Genomic DNA, 21556 nt, shown 5'->3' with positions numbered 1-21556 from the left:
TAACCTTAGAAACATTTTTCAGAGATATCTCTGTATAAACCTAATTAAAGTAAATCACAAATAATTGTAATAAATGCTGATTAACAAAAGGAATTTGCATTTGGATGGCCTAAGGACAGTTTTTTGTAAATCTAGGGATCTGTATCATGCAACCTTTACATTTGAATGTCAATCCAAAAGAATATTGGAGGCTATAAAAAAGTATTGTAACTTACTGTTCACATGGCTTATCAGAATAAATACTGTAAAAATGTATATCTTGCTTTAAATACTTTGTGCTGTTTAGATTCCTTTTAAGATTATTAATTTGCTACGTGACCACTATTGGAAAACAAATTGCCCTTGATGCAGTACAATTTAAAATAGCAGCCTTGTTCCAGGGTATGAATGGGTATTCATTTGATTTGTCATTCAACTTTTTGTTTCTGTAAAAAGTTGTTACCTTGAACCTTTGACCCTGTATTATAATCTGTATCATGAATTACATTAATAATTGTTTACTTCCTGACATAATGGGGCAGATTTACTTACCCGGTCTCATCACGATCCCGCGGTGCGTTCTCCGACGAGGATTCACTAACATCGTGCGTCCGAGTTCCTGCATGTGTTGCTGCTGCGCCGAGGTCCGCCGGAGTTCATCTTCTTCTTCCTGGAGCATGAGAGTGCTTGATCTTGCGACACAAAACCTTTTATAAACTCTGCGGTTTGTCCGAATCCCTCGGGGTGTCCAACGTCCCCCGATTTCGGTCGCTTGCAAGCCGTCGCCGATGTGCCACAATCCGATCACGTGCGGCAAAATCCCAGGGCAATTCAGCGCAAAATGGAAATCATCTGGAAACCCAACGAAAGTGCATCAGACGGACCCTTAGTAAATGAGCCCCATTGAGTTGGACATAGTTTAATTACAAAGTGAATATGAGGATCATAGAGGTTTAATTTTGCAGTGAAGGGAAGTGTAAAGTATTGTATCTATATTGTGATTTGCTATGTGAATTGTTATTTGGTAATGGTTGTTATTGTGTTAAACTGTACTTAAACATTTTAAGTACCTGCTATTAACCTAGATTTAAAGTTCTGGTTCTTTTTAGATGAGTTGCACAATATCCTTTGGACCACATTTAAGTAGCCGTAAAGCTGACTGCATGTGAAAGCATGCATCCTGCTAGTAACACATGTAACATGTGGTTTGTCTAACACGCTGTGTTTAGAAATGTGTATCTCATGTAACCAGCTGTCACTGCTCACCCCCACCGCCCGTGTCCGGCTCAAAGACCTTGCTACTATTTATAATTTGGGACACACCCCTTGATTGGCACCAAGCAAGACAAGCCTGTATATACTTAGTGCAGTCATATGCCCACACATTGACACACTAGCCACAACACACTTGTATACAAATACACCTAGATGCTAGTCAACTAAGTGTTATGTAAACACCTAACTTTTAAAAATCACCATTAAAAATTTTCCACCACCTGAATTACTCAGAATTATGTCAATGTAAAGTCACACCCACCTCACCTGCACATACTACACTAGCTGATAACAAAGCAAACTGTGACAGACTTGTGCACATACAAGTATACAGCAAGTTGCTTCTTGTATACATAACCATATGGGGACAGAAGAGGATCTACTAAAAATTGGCAGGAGGCTGGAGAAGAGGATCAGCGAGCAGAGCACGGTGAGTCCTTTGGGTAATGTATTTTATGTTGTTGAACTGCATATTTTAACATGTCGAAAAGGACTAGTTCTTGAATTTCCTAATTCATTCTATATTAAAATGTAATATCTGAACACTGATTCTAAAGAACAGAGCAGAAATCTATTCAGATTTACCTTTGCATCTATGCATAGTGACAAGCCTAGGTAAGCAAACATGTATGATCCAGAGAATGTGCCTTTTACTATATGCCATGTGTACAGAAGGATTGATTAGAGAAAACAAGGAAAGTGAGAGTGGTCAAAAGGGTCACAAGCAGCAGGAAGAAGTTTCAGACAAGGGTACAAGTGGCACAATGCTATTGCCGCATGGCACAAGCTTTTGAGAAAATGCTAAAATATGCAAAACCATAAAATAAGACAGATTTTAGTAATGAAAGAGTGAGTGGGTTAAGAGCCTTGAAAAAGTAGCGGCATGATTTTCTGTGAAATCTGAGATGTAAAAGGGGGTGGGGTGTAGGATATGAATAGCAGGCAACATAGAAAAAACTGAACAGGTGAAAAAGACGGGTGAGAGAGGGGGTGTGATGTGAGAAAGCACAAATGAAAGGATTAGAAGTAACAAACAGATTAACAGTGGCACTGCACATAAACAAGCCACTGCAATGTGCTTCACAGCTCGCTTGCTAAATTGCTCTCATTGTTCAGATTTGTTGCAGAACAATGAAGAGAAATGTTTGGAATAAGTTGTTTCATGAGCGAAATCTCATGGAATGGAAAGAAACACAATACGCTAAATGCAGGAGAACAATGGCAGTGTGTACAGTAGGTGTGTAGCATGAACTAGATGGTAAGCATGGAAACTTGTAGCTGAATAGCTGCGTTATTATTTGGAATCTGTGTCATTTTCCATTATTATAATTCCTTACCTATAGTATTCGTATTAAACAGAGCTGCAATGGATGCTGGTAATTGCTTTATAGGTTAATAATAGGTCACTTTATACATGAAATGCTTCCTCTGTCATAGATGAAAAGAAAATGTACAGTTGGCAATGAAGATATAAACCTTGTGGTGCTTATAATCCTGCACCAACTGAAATCTATAATTGAAATATAAAATAATAATGATATGGAGAAAGTTGAAGCGGTATTCCCATTTCAGCAAATTATAGTTATTGTTTTTATGTTAAAAAGTTATACAATTTTCCAGTATATTTTCTGTATCAATTCCTTACGGTTTTCTAGATCTCTGCTTGCTGTCATTATATAAAACAGAACAGAAATTTGACCATGGTCACACAGGTGCATAGCTCGTTATATCACAGACAGTAATCAGAGCTGTGGGTTATAACGAGCCATGCACCTGTGTGACCGTGGTCAGATTTCTGCCCACTAAAAGGAAGCATAGAAGCTTTCCATAGAATGACAGCAAGCAGAGATGTAGAAAACTGTAAGGAATTGATACAGAAAGTATATTGGAGAATTGTATAACTTTTTATCATAAAAAGAATGACATTAATTTGTTGTAATGGGAATGCCCCTTTAATATCCTGGAGCTTCCATTAAAATTTCCATATGCTAGAGCTTCAGCTCTTAACATGGAATGAAAACATGCTTCCACTAGAGATGAGCGAACATCGTTCGAGCATTAGCGTACTCGAAACTGCTCGTTGCTCGGACGAATACTTCGCCCGCTCGAGAAAATGGCATCTCCCGCCGTTGTGATTTTTGGCGGCCAGAAACAGAGCCAATCACAAGCCAGGAGACTCTGCACTCCACCCAGCATGACGTGGTGCTCTTACACGTCGATAGCAGTGGTTGGCTGGCCAGATCAGGTGACCCTGGAATAGACTAGCCCCTGCCCGCACTGCTCGCATCATTCTCTGTCTGGATGCCGCTAGGGAGAGAGCTGCTGCTGGTCAGGGAAAGCGTTAGGGTGTTCTATTAGAATAGTGTTAGGCAGGAGTGATTCTACAAGAACCCAACAGCCCCGTCTTAGGGCTACAATAACGTTTTATTTTACTTTTTTTTGGTTTGCCTGTGGCTGGGCTTGCTGCCATTAGTAGTGCAGCTAGTACCATATTGTGAGTAATTTGCAGGGAGACTTGCTACCGTTGTGTTTAGCTCTTAGTGACACACATATCCACCTTAAACACCGAAGTGGGACAATTTATTAGGGGTTTGATTTGAATTAGGCACAGTCTTCTGATTTATTTTTTTTTACGTTTATTTCTTTTTATAACTCAAAGTAATCTGGCAAAGCAGTGTGCTTTCAGTGTAGGCTAGAAAATAGCCATAGGAGAACCCCAACGGCTTACTTAGGCCTACAATAGCGTTATATTTTACTTTTTTTTGTTTGCTTGTGGCTGGGCTTGCTGCCACTAGTAGTGCAGCTAGTACCATATTGTGAGGAATTTGCTGGGAGACTTGCTACCGTTGTGTTTAGCTCTTAGTGACACACATTTCCACCTTAAACACCGAAGTGGGACAATTTATTAGGGGTTTGATTTGAATTAGGCACAGTCTTCTGATTTATTTTTTTTACGATTATTTCTTTTTATAACTCAAAGTAATCTGGCAAAGCAGTGTGCTTTCAGTGTAGGCTAGAAAATAGCCATAGGAGAACCCCAACGGCTTACTTAGGCCTACAATAGCGTTATATTTTACTTTTTTTTGTTTGCTTGTGGCTGGGCTTGCTGCCACTAGTAGTGCAGCTAGTACCATATTGTGAGGAATTTGCTGGGAGACTTGCGACCGTTGTGTTTAGCTCTTAGTGATACACATATCCACCTCAAACACCGAAGTGGGACAATTTATTAGGGGTTTGATTTGAATTAGGCAGAGTCTGCTGATTTATTTTTTTTTTACGTTTTTTTCTATTAGAACTCAAAGTCATCAGGCAAAGCACAAAATCCAGTTGTGTGCTGTCAATGTAGGTTAGAAACTAGCCATAGCAATAGGATAGCATCGTTTTGTTTAAAAAAAAATAAAATAAAAAATAAACACAAAAAAAAAAAAAAATTAAAGTTTACACTTTAATTTGGAAAATGTTTAACCCGAGGGCTAGGGGTAGAGGACGAGGGCGGGGACGTGGGCGTCCAACTACTGCAGGGGTCAGAGGCCGTGGTCCTGGGCGGGGTGAGACACCACCTGCTGATGAGGGAGCAGGGGAACTCCGCAGAGCTACACTCCCTAGGTTCATCATGTCTCAAGTTACTGGGACTCGTGGTAGAGCACTGTTGAGGCCAGAACAGTGCGAAGAGGTGATGTCGTGGATTGCCGACAATGCTTCGAGCCATTTGTCCACCAGTCAGTCTTCCACGCAGTCCACCCTTGTCACCGAAATCAGCACTCCTCCAGCTCCTCCACCTCAGCCTCCTTCCCCCCAGTCTGCCCCCTCCCAGCAAAATTTGGCATTTGAACCGGCATACTCTGAGGAACTGTTTTCTGGACCCTTCCCACAGTCACAGACCACTTGTCCGGTTGCTGCTGAGCTATTTTCCGATGCCCAGGTTTTCCACCGGTCGCAGTCTGTGGGTGATGATGACATTATTGATGTAGTGGAAGAAGTGTGTAAAGAGGTGTCGGACGATGAGGAGACACGGTTGTCAGACAGTGGTGAAGTTGTTGTCAGGGCAGGAAGTCCGAGGGGGGAGCAGACTGAGGGATCGGAGGATGATGAGGTCACAGACCCAAGCTGGGTTGATAGGCCGGGTGAACAAAGTGCTTCTGAGACGGAGGTGAGTCCTATAGCAGAACAGGTTGGAAGAGGCAGTGGTGGGGCCAGACGGAGAGGCAGGGCCAGAGCTAGTTCTTTAAAGAAACACCGGATGACCGACGGACTGTGGTGTGCAACCGGTGCCAAACCAGGATCAGCAGGGGTTCCACCACTACTAGCTTAACTACCACCAGTATGCGCAGGTATATGAATGCTAAACACCCCACTCAATGGCACCAAGCCCGTTCACCTCTGGCCGGGCACACCACTGCTCCTTCCCCTGTGTCATCTGCTAGTCAGCCCCCTGCCCAGGACCCCGGCCCAAACACCTCCCGTGCGAAAACCCCATCTTCGCCCCCATGATCCTCCACAGCATCCACCAGCGTTCAGCTCTCCATACCCCAGACGCTGGAGCACAAAAGGAAGTATAGTGCAACCCACCCACACTCCCAAGCCCTCAATGTCCACATCTCCAAACTGCTTAGCCTGGAGATGCTGCCCTATAGGCTGGTAGAGACCGAGGCCTTTCGAAACCTCATGGCGGCGGCCGCCCCTCGGTATTCGGTCCCCAGCCGCCACTACTTTTCCCGATGTGCCGTCCCAGCCCTGCACAAGCACGTGTCAGAGAACATCATCCGTGCCCTGACCAACGCCGTTTCTGACAAGGTCCACCTGACCACGGACACATGGACGAGTGCTGCCGGGCAGGGCACCTATATATCACTGACGGCACATTGGGTTAACTTGGTGGAGGCTGGGACTGAGTCTGACCCTGGGGCTGGTCATATACTGCCGACGCCGAGGATTGCGGGGCCTACCTCGGTCCAGGTCTTTCAGGCCTACTATGCCTCCTCCTCCCACCCCTCCTCCACCTCCTCCTCCGAACTACCATCCGTGGGCATGGCGCCATCAGTCGGTAGCACTAGGCACAGCAGCAATGCCATCGCTAAGCGACAGCAGCCGGTGCTCAAACTGCTGAGCCTAGGCGATAAAAGGCACACCGCCCAAGAGCTATTACAAGGCATCACGGCGCAGACTGATCTGTGGCTGGCACCGCTGAACCTGAAGCCTGTGTGTGACAACGGCCGTAACCTGGTGGCGGCTCTGCAACTTGGCAGATTGACACAGGTGCCATGCCTGGCCCATGTGTTAAATCTCATAGTTCAGCGTTTCCTCAAGACATACCCCAATCTGTCTGATTTGCTCATGACGGTGCGCCGCATCTGTACGCATTTCAGGAAGTCCAGCACAGATGTTGCCACTCTCAGGGCAGCGCAGCGCCGCCTCCAACTGCCCGCTCACCGACTGTTGTGCGACGTGCCCACGAGGTGGAATTAAACATTAACCATGTTATCCAGAGTTTACCAGCAGCGCAGAGCGATTGTAGACTGCCAGATGTCAACTTCCACCAGAACTGGTAGTCAGGTCAGTCAGCTTCCTCAAGTCTACAATGAGGAGTGGACGTGGATGTCTGATATCTGTCAGGTGCTGAGTAACTTTGAGGAGTCAACACAGATGGTCAGTGGCGATGCCGCCATCATCAGCCTCACCATCCCGCTGCTTGGCCTGTTGAAAAACTCTCTGGTCAGCATGAAGTCGGAAGCTTTGCGCTCGTCACAAGAGACGGGGGAAGAAGATTCCCTTGTTGATAGCCAAAGCCCCCTTAGGTCTGTTTCTCAGCGCATATCGGAGGAGGTGGAGGAGGATGAGGAGGAAGAGGAGGAGAATGTTGGCGAGACAGAAGAGGGGACCATTGTTGAGTCCTTCACTGTTCAGCGTGTATGGGCAGAAGAAGAGGAGTTGGAGGAGGAGGAAATGGAGAGTCAGGCCAGTGAGGGGAGTAAATTCTTGCGCTTTGGGACTCTGGCGCATATGGCAGATTTCATGCTAGGCTGCCTATCCCGTGACCCTCGCGTTCAAAGAATTTATTCCAGCACCGATTACTGGGTATTCACTCTCCTGGACCCACGGTACAAGCAAAATCTTTCCACTGTCATCCCTGGAGAGGAAAGGAGTATGAGAATGCATGAATACCAGCAGGCCCTGATGCACAAGCTGAAACAGTATTTCCCTTCTGACAGCGCTAGCGGCAGAGTGCGTAGTTCTGCGGGACAAGTAGCGAGTGAGAGTAGGCGAGCAGGCAGCTTGTCCAGCACTGGCAGGGGTATGCTTTACAAGGCCTTTGCCAGTTTTATGTCACCCCAGCAAGACACTGTCACCTGTCCCCAGTCTCGGCACAGTAGGGCTGATCTTTACAGAAAGATGGTGAAGGAGTACGTAGCTGACCATACCATCATCCTAAATGATCACACAGCTCCCTACAACTACTGGGTTTCAAAGCTGGACATGTGGCACGAACTGGCGCTGTACGCCTTGGAGGTTCTTGCCTGCCCTGCCGCTAGCGTGTAGCCTGAGCGGGTTTTCAGTGCAGCTGGTGGCATCATCACCGATAAGCGTACACGCCTGTCGACTGACAGCGCTGACAGGCTGACGCTTATCAAGATGAATAAAGCCTGGATTTCTCCGGATTTTCATTCTCCACCAGGTGAAAGAAGCTCAACCTGAATAATGTATGCACTCCTCCTCCTCATTGTCCCCCTGTCCTCCTCTTTGTACACTAAAGCAGAGGAAACTGGCTATTTTTTGCCAGGGCCAACTGGCTCTAGCTATAGTACTCTATGTATATAATTTTTCTGGAGGGCCATCTACCCGGTCCTCTGTTTTAAACAATTTTTGGGAGTGCCACATACAGGCACTCATTCTATTTAATTTTTCTGGAGGACCACCTACCTGCTCCTCTGGATTGAAAACTTTTTTGGACTGCCACATACAGGCACTATCCAAATTAAATTGTCTCCATAGCAGCCTCCACATGTCGTCTTTTTAGCTGCCTCCACACGTTGTCTCCATTGCTACCTCCACACGTCATCGCCATAGCTGCCTCCAAAAGTTGTCCATATAGCTGCCTCCATACATGGTCTCCTTATCAAACGAACTGTGTCAGGCAGAATTTTGGGTTGTTTTCATGGCTTCCACATCAAACTTGTTAACTTTGTCGCCACCCTGTTGTGTAATCCACAAAATATACTGGCAAACTTTTATCATTTACCGATATTATTTCAGCGCTTCTTGCGCATCTGTTTACTTTCCCCACACCCGCCATAACCCAAACTTATAAGAACGCTACTACACTTGATCTTATACAAAAGGTTCTTAGAAGTGCTGTTTGGGGAGTAGCCTAGAGACAGGGGCTTGGATTGGCGAAAGCTCGTCTGGCAGCGGAGCGCCAGCTCCATCCCAAGATCCAACTAACATAGTTTTAACTGCAGCACCTTTAATCTACTACTAGTTCACTGCCTCCATACATGGTCCCCTTATCAAACGAGCTGTGTCAGGCAGAATTTTGGGTTGTTTTCATGGCTTCCACATCAAACTTGTTAACTTTGTCGACACCCTGCTGTGTAATCCACAAACTATAATTTATCGATATTATTTCAGCACTTCTTGCGCATCTGTTTACATTCCCCTCACCCGCCATATCCCAAACTTAGAGGAACGCTACTACACTTGATCTTATACAAAAGGTTCTTAGAAGTGCTGTTTGGGGAGTAGCCGAGAGACAGGGGCTTGGATAGGCGAAAGCACGCCTGGCAGCGGAGAGCCAGCTCCATCCCAAGATCCAACTAACATAGTTTTAACTGCAGCACCATACATCGTCCCCTTATCAAACGAGCTGTGTCAGGTAGAATTTTCAGGTGTTTCACCAGATACATAGTGGAACTCGGCCCATCTGTTGCCGCCATTCTGGAGACCTGAAGTTGCAATCATAGCAGCGCAATATGGATGCCCCATACTGTCGCTCTTAATCATGGAACCATTTCCGTAAAAACAATTAAAAATAGAACCACTATGCTATTCCATTATTCCTAAGTGAAATATTCAAACGACCCGGCCTGCTTTGAAAATTGTAAATGTAAACGCTTCTGGCCCACAGGCCCATTTTTGGTGGGGAGGAGCCGAGAGACAGGGGCTTGGACAGGCGAAAGCTCGCCTGGCAGTGGACCGCCAGCTCCATCCCAAGATTAGGCAGCCTCAGAGGCATCCATGCATGCTGCCCCTGCTGTTTCCTGTCTATTTTGCCTCCACGATCCTCCACAGCGTCCACCAATGTCTCATTTCAACTCTCTATACCCCAGACGCTGGAGCACGAGAGGATATGCAGCACATCATCCCCTTATCAAACGAGCTGTGTCAGGCAGAATTTTCAGGTGTTTCACCAAATACATAGTGGAACTCGGCCCATCTGCCGCCGCCATGCTGGAGACCAGAAGTTGCAATCATAGCAGCGCAATATGAATGCCCCATACTGTCGCTCTTAATCATGGAAGTCGTCTCCATGGCTGCCTCCACATGTCGTCCCCTTATCAAAAGAGCTGTGTCAGGCTCATTTTTCGGGTGTTTCACCAGATACGTTATGGAACTTGGTCACTATGTCGCCAGTATGCTGTGTTATCGACTAAATATACCGTCAACCTTTTGTTCACATAGGAAATCATTTCAGCGCTTCTTGCTCACCTCCTTTGGTGAAGCCTGAGTCCATTTAGGGTATGTCGCCATGACACTCTCTAGCCTGCCGCTGCTGCCGCTGCCTCTGCATGCCGTCCTCTATAGTGTCAGGGTTAATTATTGCATGTTTTAGATGCTATCTAGCCTCATTCGGTCACTCTGTCATGGCCATGCTGTTGCCCATAATTTTGGCATAATGGTACGATTAAGCAGCCTCAGAGGCATCCATGCATGCTGCCCCTGCTGTTTCCTGTCCATTTCCATGGTGTTTCCATCCTTTTCTGAGGTTCCCAGGTGTTTGGCCAAGCTTCCCTGTGCAGAGCCTTGGTCCCCTTGAAAAATGCTCGAGTCTCCCATTGACTTCAATGGGGCTCGTTATTCGAGACGAGCACTCAAGCATCGGGAAAAGTTTGTCTCGAATAACGAGTACCCGAGCATTTTAGTGCTCGCTCATCTCTAGCTACCACCATATTAACATTTTACCCCTTAACGATCAGGCCCCTTTTTGTTTCCCACCTTCAAAAATCTCTAACTTTATTATTTTTCCATGTAAATAATCGTGCCTGGGCTTGTTTCATGTGTAACAAATTGCACTTCATAGTATTTGATATTACATGGTGGGTACTAGAAAGTGTAAAAAAAATACATTTTCTTGTGGGCTTCGTTTTTATGGTTTTCACTCTGCCCCCAAATGACATATCTCTGTTATTCTTTAGGTCGATGCGATTATGTTGATACTAAATTTATATAGGTTTTATTGTGTATGAATACATTTAAAAAATGTAAACCTTCTGTGCATTAAAAAAATTTCTTTATTTCATCATCTCCTGGCACTAAAACTTTTTCATACATGGAACTGTGTGAGGTGTGATCACAGGGAGCTACGATCTAAGCAAACATGGCACGGCTTTTGACTGCCGCCAGTTGTAATCAAGGGCTTCATACCCGCGTTCGGTGCTTTTTACAATTGGATGTTTGCTGAAGCTTGTATGGAGCCCGTGAACTGTCTCCATATACCTGCAGTCGTTGTTGTATAGATACATCATATGTTGGTAAAAGTTATGGTGCTTTTAATTTTTCTTTTCAAATCTTGACGTTCTTCTCTGCATTGTTAGTACTGTCTGGTTATTGATGGAGAGGAGCCCCTGCACCTCTCCTCATGGTCTTGACTAGGAGTGCCTGTTTCCATTGAGGAGGTGCCCTATCTTCAAGACTTCTATCCCAAAGAGAAAGGGAATTGTTGGGCATTGTCTCCCAGAATTGTTATGCTAGTTATGGGTTATTTAAGTAATGCTGCATACAATCTAGCCTTGTGAGGCATAGCTGTGCCAATGAGGTGAGCTGGAAACGCACTCCCCTTGATGTCAACATAGTGCAGAGGTTGAGATTGTGCCGCTTGGTGAGTACTTTGTAACTCCTGCTATATTGTATACAGTGGAGAATCATATTTCTGTACACCTGTAGCCACTCTTCGCTGTCAGCATAATTGAGAAACTTCGTATTGGCTTGCCCTGTAGTTGCGCTTGTTTACGTTCTTTGTCTGGCTCAATGGTACATGGGGGACCAACATGTTGAGTCCTCTCCATCACAGTTCTGTGATTCAGTCCCACAGCTTTCGGTAATAGGTCCTCCTCCATGATAATCATGAGCTGTGAAGCAGGTCTTACGAGTTCCTTTTTCTACATATTCTATCCTCCCCAATAGACTTGTTGCCAGCTCCTGACAATAAGAGTTGTTTTTCACAGCCCCCACATTTTGTAGCTGTGTTTCCATCTAGGTTAATTTAGTCTTGGGGTTGCACTGTTTCTTTAAGATCATTCAGTTTGGTCTGAAGATCAGGTCTTGAGCCAGACATTTATCCACTTCAGATGCCAGTAGCTGGTAATTAGAGATGGGCGAATTGATTCTTGCAAATCAGAATTTGTTCCAAATTTCAGGAAACCATCGATTCCTCATGAATTCCGAAGTTTAGTGGGAATTTTTTTTTTAATTTCCCCCGGTGGCTTGGGGCTGGTGCGGGTCCGGTCTAAAAATAATAAACCATGAACTCACCTTTCTGACGCTCCCCCAAAACTCGGAAAGGTGAGTTCATGGTTTATTATTTTTATGTGCTGGGCGGGGAACTGGCTAGCTGTATACAGGGGAGCTGGCTAGCTGTATAAAGGAGAGCTGACTGGCTGTATAGAGGGGAACTGGCTGGCTGTATACAGGGGAGCTGGCTGGCTGTATCTGGGGGGGGTCTGGCTGTATATGGGGGGTCTGGCTTTATACGGGGGGTCTGGCTGTATACAGGGAGGGGGTCTGGCTGTATACGGGGGGGGTCTGGATGCATACGGGGGTGGTCTGGATGCATACGGGGGAGGGGCGGGCTGTATACAGGGGGGCTGACTACATAATGTGAGGGGGGCTGGCTGTATGCAGGAGGGGGCAGCTGGCTATATACTGTGGGGAGGGGGAGCTGGCTATATACTGCAAGGGGGACTGGCTACATACTGCGAGGGGGCTGGCTGGCTTTATATTGTTTCGGGGGTCTGGCTGCCTATATACTGTGGGGGGCTGGCTTTATTCTGTGGGGGGGGGGGGGGCTGGCTATATACTATGGGGCTGGCTGGCTATATACTGTGGGGCTGTGGCTGACTGGCTATATACTGTGGGGCTGTGGCTTGATGGCTATATACTGTGGGGGCGGCGCTAGCTGGCTAAAAAACTGTGTGTGGGGGGGCTGGCTGTATACTGTGGAGGGTTGGCTACATACTGTGGGGGGCTGGCTATATACTGTGGGGGTGGGGCTGGCTGGTTATATACTGTTGGGGGGGCTGGCTGTATACTGTGTGGGGGGCTGGCTGGTCTAGGCTGTGGGGGGGCATGCTGGCTATATACTGGGGGGGCAGGCTGGCTATATATATATATATATATATATATATATATATATGGTGGGAGGGGCTAGCTGGCTATATACAGGGGATTGGCTGGTAGTGTATATGGCATAGTAGCAGTAATAATAGTAGTTACATTCCTGTACATAGAGTGAAGTATTATAGTAGTTATATTATTGTACATCGGGGGCAGTATTATAGTAGTTATATTCCGGTACATATGGGGCAGTATTATAGTAGTTATATTCTTGTACATAGGGGGCAGTATTATAGTAGCTATATTCTTGTACATAGGGGCAGTATTATAGTAGCTATATTCTTGTACATAGAGGACAGTACTATAGTAGTTATATTCTTGTACATGGTGCAGTATTCTAGGAGTTATTTTCTTATTAATCAGAGCAGGTATTGTATTGTTGTGTTTCAGGGCCACTTTAAATTCCCAGTCTGCCCCTGGTAGTGTTCCTCACAGTATGGGGGTAGTGTTCCTCACTGTATGGCGGTAGTGTCCCTCACTGTATGGCGGTAGTGTCCCTCACTATATGGCTGTATTCCTCACTGTGTGGCAGTAGTGGCACCCTCTCTGAACACTCCTGCCCTAGTGCTTGCACAATCGGCACTTCGCCTTCTTGCCACTGGGCTGACCCCCAATGCAACTTCTCTGCAAGCCGCCATGCAACTCATCTTCTGGCTTCCGGCGGCCAGCTTGTCCTGAGGCTGACGCCGGGCAGGCTCTCATCAGGCTCGTCCTCATCGGGCCGCCGGCGGGAAGCTCATCCTCGGGCCCGTCTTCGGGCACCTTGTGTTCAGGACGGCCGCTACCCTGCTGCACAACTTATCTTAAGCTGACAGTGCACCTCATCTTTGAAAATGTATGCACATACCATATATGTTTAGATATAATGTTTAGATGTGTATATACCTGTGTGTGTGTATATATATATGTGTATATATATATATATATATGCATGCATGTATCTCTACAGGTGTATGTTAGCGGCAACGACTCCCTCCTCACACCAGATACATCAAGAGGTTTGATGTATTTGGAGGGTGGCGTAGTTTTGCATTAAAGACAGCGAAAACCAGCGATCCCCTGCCTGTACCCTCCTCCAGCCACCAGAACCCCTCTACGCCCACTCTACATGGTGTGGAGGTGGTGAAATAACGATTTTAATGGCAAATTCTTGCAGTGCGCAAGAGATTGTGATTAATCCATTGCTTCTACTCCAGAAAACTGGCATAGAAGCAGTGCTAAATCTCCCCCATTATGTATGTGTATATATTATGTGTATATATATATATATATATATATATATATATATATATATATAGCATATATACTGTGTGTGTTTTTTTTACTGTTTTTGTTTTTATGACACATTGACAATTTTTAAAATATATTTACCTGTATGAAAACTAATCCGATTTTTGCCCATTTATTCATTCAGATGCTTAGGTTACCAACGATGCTCCCGGATTGTCAGGGCAACGGAGGCGCGCAAAATTTTATCAACATTTTAAAACCTATCATACTTACCAATATGCCTGATCCCGTGGACTTTCTGCTTTTCCTTTTTTTTTGGGGAGACCGCTTGATTCCCGAGTCGTTGAAACGGACAGAGACCATCGCCTAGTCGTGATCATGTATCCAACTCTTCGTCACATGATCTCATCACGTGAGCAATCCAAGCGGCGCCCTTGTTGCCCTGGTAACCAGAAGCATTGGAGGTTTCTCTTCTTTTCATATATGTATTTTTAAATAACATTTTTGTAATAAAGATGTATGTTATGTATATTTGTAAGCACATGCATTGACATTGTATTTTTCTGTTGAACCATACTCGTACATGCAAATTTCTTGCACCTTGATCCACACCCACCTCAACACAGGTAGATCAATTCTAGGGTGTATAAATTTGCAGACAGGACTAGGTTCAGACAGGCCATGACTAAGAACGGCTTGACCGTTTGAAACGTGTTGGTGGAGACAAGGATTTACACTGTGGATGTGAGAATTTAACCAAATAAAGATTGAAGTTGCTTTGAAATCTGGCTGGACCATCGGTTTATTGCTATATAGGGGGGTATTCATTAAGACTGGCCTGGCCCCACCCACCCCGCTCGGTCTCCACCCTGACACACCCATAGTGGCTTGTGGTTGGAGAAACTGGCAGGGATTGGGAGATTTGTGTGGATTCTCTGCCAGAAAATCTCCCCCATAGGCTTTTGTCTGTTGACTACAGACAAACCCTAGGTAATGTGATCTAGTAATCATACTCTCTTCCATCTGCCCATACTTCTTACATAGGTACTGATTTCATGTTAGAAGGATTCAGAATTTACTATACAGACACAATAGGGTAGATTTATCAATCTGCCTACGTTAGGAAACTGGAGTAATTTGCACCTGTAATGCTGTGCACCACATTTACTCAAGGTCTTCTGACTCCAAAAAGGGGGCGTGTCCTTGGTAACCAGGGGGTGAGCCAGAAAATAACCTATGCGGCAGAAAATACAATATTGTGGTGCAGCAAGCCAGACCAACTATTAAGAAGTGCAAAGTACAACTCATTAGTCTTATACTGCACCAGATTAATTATCCAGTATCAGACACAATGACTAGTCTGGCACAGCAGAGAACTGTCTACTTCTACTCTGCACTCGTCTTAAAACCAACACATTAATACATCTCTCCCAAAGGCTTGCATACAACACATAATGGTAAACATTAAAAAGACATTTGTTATAATGTCCTGTAACATTTTTGTAAGACTATATTGTGCACAGTACCTAGAGCAATTTTAAGAATAGATTGACTTTTGTAAGTCAATTTTCTTTTATATGACCTTATATGCATTTTATCTGCATTATTATCAATAATTAAATTGTTTGAAATTATTATAGGATCGTATTCTGGATCTATTAAAGGAGCTACAAAGATTCCAAATGACTGTCTCCCTGCTGAGGGTAAGAGTAGCACCTACTCAGAAGCCTGAACTATCCATTAGAGAGTAAGGGGTAGAATAAATAAATACAAATGCATTGCCCTCCTTATATCAGAGCACAAGGATTGGAGTGACTGTAAATAAGCTAAAGAAGCAAAGCAAGGATCGAGTGATTGGAGAAATCGCTAAAGTCATCATCAGGGATTGGAAAAGACTACTGGGTATGTAGGTTTCAGGTTTTTGTGAAGATATTGAATGACAGAAAGCTAGGCATATTTCCCCTACTTCATATGTATGTGTTTCTTCCTAGAATCCTCCTACAAGAACAATGAAGCTTCATCTGATACAGTCATGCAATCTCCAACCAAGGCTGAACCTGAAAGGTAAGAAAAAAGATAAAACATGAGTGTTTGAAGGATTTAAATAGGCTACACCCAGGGCTGGCGCCAGTACTGGGCATACCTGGGAAAGTGTCGGGGCTTGGAGCTGCCCGGGGGAGAGTACATAAAGAAACAAGGTTGAGAGGGGATCAAATAAATCTACAGGGTGTGAGGGGGGCTTATAAAAAATAACCATGAGGGGGCTGTTAAGTACAATAAACTATCGAACAGGATTTTAGTTTTAGAATTTTTAATGCCGTGAAGTAAGTTCACTGCAAAGGGTCCCACTGAGGCTCTGTCGCCCAGGGGCCTACTGAAACTTGGAGCCGACCCTGGCTGCACCTACATCTTTGCTCTTAAATTTTCCCCTTTTTCACATTTCTTTTGTTTTCTAATTGCAATTTTAAGAAAGCAGAAGGAAGAAAAGAAAACACATGTGAAAAGGTAAGTTTTTAAACTTAACTGAAAACTTTATTCTCTACATTGTTATTAATTACAGTGATATAGGTGAAAAATAGGATAAATGATAAATGATCATTATAGCATGATGAAGTATGCGGACCGTAACACAAAACACGTTGCTTTTAACATTTAACAAGTTTTTAATACATTTTAAAATAAAGTGGGGATGAATTTCAATTTGGAACAGAAGTCCTGTCCTCCAGTGAATTTCCAAGGTGCCCAAGTAATGTCCGAATCTCTATAACCCCATACGGGGTAAATTGTCTATTATCATGGGAATGTGAGTCAGTTCCAACCCCCTTTAAAGGACACCTGTCATCAGGTCTGTGTCACTTGTCCTGTCACCTCTACCTGTTGGAGCAGCTCACAAGGATCCCATCCCAGCCTTTATCTAGTCAATTCCTACATTATTCATTGTAAAATCATCTATTTTAAATGAGGCTGGTCACATGGTCAGAGGCAGTGATGTCACCCCTGTTACCCCTCCCCTCTCCTCCCCCTGCTCATGTCTGTGTGTAATGTATAGTAAAACATTGCTAGTGTGTGTGCTGCATCTGCTGACATGCTGCATCCTCCTAATATACAGGTGAGAGACACAGACATCAGCTACACATGTACCTGACATGTTCTGCTGTAACATGGCTGCCTGGAGCTGTTGTATCTCTCCTAAACACACACACATGCACACACAGGCTGCAGGGGGTGTGGCCACCAGCACCAGGAAGCACATCATTATACAGCCTCACATCATTATACAGGCTGTCAGTCATGCACTGGGGGTGTGGCTGTACCTCCCACTCATGAATAAGGTGGACAGCTTGAATATGCTAATGCGTCATTGGACATTTCACAGGTCATTTGCATACAGCTTTAGGACCTCATTGCTTAGGTTTACAGGCATGTAGAGGGACAATGAAGGGATAGAGGAAATACTCTCTAATGGCAGTTTATGAAAATATATTTAGTTTAGGGGAGTTATTTTGTATGACGGGTTCTCTTTAAATAGTTGGGTGATAAGTTTATAACTTGGTACAACCTCTTTAAATAGCAAAACAAACATAAATGACATACCTAATGTCTATTCCAGCTCTGCCAACACAACTGGTGGCTGTCATGTAATCCCAGGACTGAAGTATTTGTTGAATAACTGTCATATATCCCAATTAATTTGAATTGCTAAGCAGAACGGAAATCTCAAAAAAATTCCTTGTTTTTAAAGAACTGAATGAGTTTCCAATTTTCAGAATAAAAGGAAATAAGAGTATTGGTGATTTTGTCTAGATCAAGTGTTCATGTCTGTCTGGCATTACCTAAGGGACTCTGAATTGTCAAACGAAAGATGGACATGAATCATTGCATTTTGAAAATCATGTATCAATGAAATATCAAAAATATATATATTTTTTTCATTTTAATCTTAATAGAGGATTATTAATGAGAGTGGTAGCAATGGGTTCTACATTACTGGACTGGAACACCATACAGGCAAGGAATCCATATGGATTATAATAAGCCCCCATTGTGTACCCATAGCTCTTAAAGTACATTAATAAAGGATTATAATGTCTGTTAAACAAATGTGAATTCTCTATTTATTATAGATATTTTTATTATGTTTGGTCGATGGTGTTTAGCCCTTTTTCAGGATTTTCTTGTTAATATTAGTCTCATGCTTTCTGTCGCCCACAGCCTTCCCTCTGTTACACACAAGAACACACACCCTGAGAAAACAAGGTATTGGATTTTTCTTTGACCCTTTGATAGACACAATGCACGTATAAGTAAAATATATTTTAAAAGTCTTTTTATGTGTAATTGGTCATAACTAGAGATGAGCGAGCACTAAAATGCTCGGGTACTCGTTATTCGAGACGAACTTTTCCCGATGCTCGAGTGCTCGTCTCGAATAACGAGCCCCATTGAAGTCAATGGGAGACTCGAGCATTTTTCAAGGGGACCAAGGCTCTGCACAGGGAAGCTTGGCCAAACACCTGGGAACCTCAGAAAAGGATGGAAACACCACGGAAATGGACAGGAAACAGCAGGGGCAGCATGCATGGATGCCTCTGAGGCTGCTTAATCGCACCATTATGCCAAAATTATGGGCAACAGCATGGCCATGACAGAGTGACAGAATGAAGCTAGATAGCATCTAAAACATCCAATAATTGACCCTGACACTATAGGGGACGGCATGCAGAGGCAGCGGCAGCAGCGGCAGGCTAGAGAGTGGCATGGCGACATACCCTAAATGGACTCAGGCTTCAAACCAATGGGTGGCAGAGAGGAACCAAAGGAGGTGAGCAAGAAGCGCTCAAATAATATCGGTACATGATAAAAGTTTGCCAGTATATTTTGTGGATTACACAGCAGGGTGGCGACAAAGTTAACATGGAAGCCATGAAAACAACCCAAAATTCTGCCTGACACAGCTCGTTTGATAAGGGGACCATGTATGGAGGCAGTGAACTAGTAGTAGATTAAAGGTGCTGCAGTTAAAACTATGTTAGTTGGATCTTGGCATGGAGCTGGCGCTCCGCTGCCAGGCGAGCTTTCGCCAATCCAAGCCCGTGTCTCTAGGCTACTCCCCAAACAGCACTTCTAAGAACCTTTTGTATAAGATCAAGTGTAGTAGTGTTCTTATAAGTTTAGGATATGGCGGGTGAGGGCAATGTAAACAGAAGCGCAAGAAGCGCTGAAATAATATTGGTAAATGATAAAAGTTTGCCAGTATATTTTGTGGATAACACAGCTGGGTGGCGACAAAGTTAACAACTTTGATGTGGAATCCATGAAAACAACCCAAATTTCTGCCTGACACACCTCGTTTGATAAAGGGACGATGTATGGAGGCAGCTATATGGACGACTTTTGGAGGTAGCAATGGAGACAACGTGTGGAGGCTGCTATGGAGACAATTTAATTTGGATAGTGCCTGTATGTGGCAGTCCAAAAAAGTTTTCAAACCAGAGGAGCAGGTAGGTGGCCCTCCAGAACAATGAAATAGATTGAGTGCCTGTATGTGGCAGTCCAAAAAAGTTTTCAAACCAGAGGAGCAGGTAGGTGGCCCTCCAGAAAAATTGAATAGATTGAGTGCCTGTATGTGGCACTCCCAAAAATTGTTTAAAACAGAGGACCGGGTCGGTGGCCCTCCAGAAAAATTAAATGCATAAAGTACTATAGCTAGAGCCAGTGGGCCCTGTCAAAAAATAGCCAGTTTCCTCTGCTTTACTGTACAAAGAGGAGGAGAAGGAGGAAAATGAGGAGGAGGAGGAGTGGATAAATTATTCAGGTTGAGCTTCCTTCACCTGGTGGAGATTGGAAATTATGAGAAATCCAGGCTTTATTCATCTTAATAAGCGTCAGCCTGTCAGCGCTGTCAGTCGACAGGCGTGTACGCTTATCGGTGATGATGCCACCAGCTGCACTGAAAACCCGCTCGGACAACACGCTAGCGGCAGGGCAGGCAAGAACCTCCAAGGCGTAGAGCGCCAGTTCGTGCCACATGTCCAGCTTTGAAACCCAGTAGTTGTAGGGAGCTGTGTGATCATTTAGGACGATGGTATGGTCAGCTACGTACTCCCTCACCATCTTTCTGTAAAGATCAGCCCTACTCTGCCGAGACTGGGGACAGGTGACAGTGTCTTGCTGGGGTGACATAAAGCTGGCAAAAGCCTTGTAAAGCGTACCCTTGCCAGTGCTGGACAAGCTGCCTGCTCGCCTACTCTCCCTCGCTACTTGTCCCGCAGAACTACGCACTCTGCCGCTAGCGCTGTCAGAAGGGAAATACTGTTTCAGCTTGTGCACCAGGGCCTGCTGGTATTCATGCATTCTCACACTCCTTTCCTCTCCAGGGATGAGAGTGGGAAGATTTTGCTTGTACCGTGGGTCCAGGAGAGTGAACACCCAGTAATCGGTGCTGGAATAAATTCTTTGAACGCGAGGGTCACGGGATAGGCAGCCTAGCATGAAATCTGCCATATGCGCCAGAGTACCAACGCGTAAGAATTCACTCCCCTCACTGGCCTGACTGTCCATTTCCTCCTCCTCCAACTCCTCTTCTTCTGCCCATACACGCTGAACAGTGAAGGACTCAACAATGGTCCCCTCTTGTGTCTCGCCAACATTCTCCTCCTCTTCCTCCTCCTCCTCCTCATCCTCCTCCACCTCCACCTCTTCCGATATGCGCTGAGAAACAGACCTAAGGGTGCTTTGGCTATCAACAAGGGAATCTTCTTCCCCCGTCTCTTGTGACGAGCGCAAAGCTTCCGACTTCATGCTGATCAGAGAGTTTTTCAACAGGCCAAGCAGCGGGATGGTGAGGCTGATGATGGCGGCATCGCCACTGACCATCTGTGTTGACTCCTCAAAGTTACTCAGCACCTGACAGATATCAGACATCCACGTCCACTCCTCATTGTAGACTTGAGGAAGCTGACTGACCTGACTACCAGTTCTGGTGGAAGTTGACATCTGGCAGTCTACAATCGCTCGGCGCTGCTGGTAAACTCTGGATAACATGGTCAGTGTTGAATTCCACCTCGTGGGCACGTCGCACAATAGTCGGTGAGCGGGCAGTTGGAGGCGGCGCTGCGCTGCCCTGAGAGTGGCAGCATCTGTGCTGGACTTCCTGAAATGCGCACAGATGCGGCGCACCTTCGTGAGCAAATCAGACAGATTGGGGTATGTCTTGAGGAAACGCTGAACTATGAGATTTAACACATGGGCCAGGCATGGCACATGTGTCAGTCTGCCGAGTTGCAGAGCCGCCACCAGGTTACGGCCGTTGTCACACACAACCATGCCTGGCTTCAGGTTCAGCGGTGCCAGCCACAGATCAGTCTGCGCCGTGATGCCCTGTAATAGTTCTTGGGCGGTGTGCCTTTTATCGCCTAGGCTCAGCAGTTTGAGCACCGCCTGCTGTCGCTTAGCGACGGCACTG

General features: G+C 45.1%; 1 protein-coding gene across 1 annotated transcript in view; it reads left to right on the top strand.

Moving 5' to 3' along the window:
* Nucleotides 1–1318: 1318 nt before the first annotated feature.
* LOC140118722 (transcription elongation factor A protein 3-like) overlaps nucleotides 1319–21556 on the top strand; it is a 47665-nt gene continuing 27427 nt past the window's right edge. Inside the window, exons 1-6 of the mRNA XM_072136972.1 lie at nucleotides 1319–1684; nucleotides 15732–15794; nucleotides 15888–15993; nucleotides 16083–16155; nucleotides 16561–16596; nucleotides 18304–18348. Coding sequence (XP_071993073.1) covers nucleotides 1616–1684; nucleotides 15732–15794; nucleotides 15888–15993; nucleotides 16083–16155; nucleotides 16561–16596; nucleotides 18304–18348 — 392 coding nt within the window. The 5' untranslated portion in view covers nucleotides 1319–1615. The remainder of the gene's footprint in view (nucleotides 1685–15731; nucleotides 15795–15887; nucleotides 15994–16082; nucleotides 16156–16560; nucleotides 16597–18303; nucleotides 18349–21556) is intronic.

Source organism: Engystomops pustulosus, chromosome 2 (genome assembly GCF_040894005.1).
Source record: "Engystomops pustulosus chromosome 2, aEngPut4.maternal, whole genome shotgun sequence".
Lineage (NCBI taxonomy): Eukaryota > Metazoa > Chordata > Amphibia > Anura > Leptodactylidae > Engystomops > Engystomops pustulosus.
This window is presented reverse-complemented; position numbering and strand designations above follow the sequence as displayed.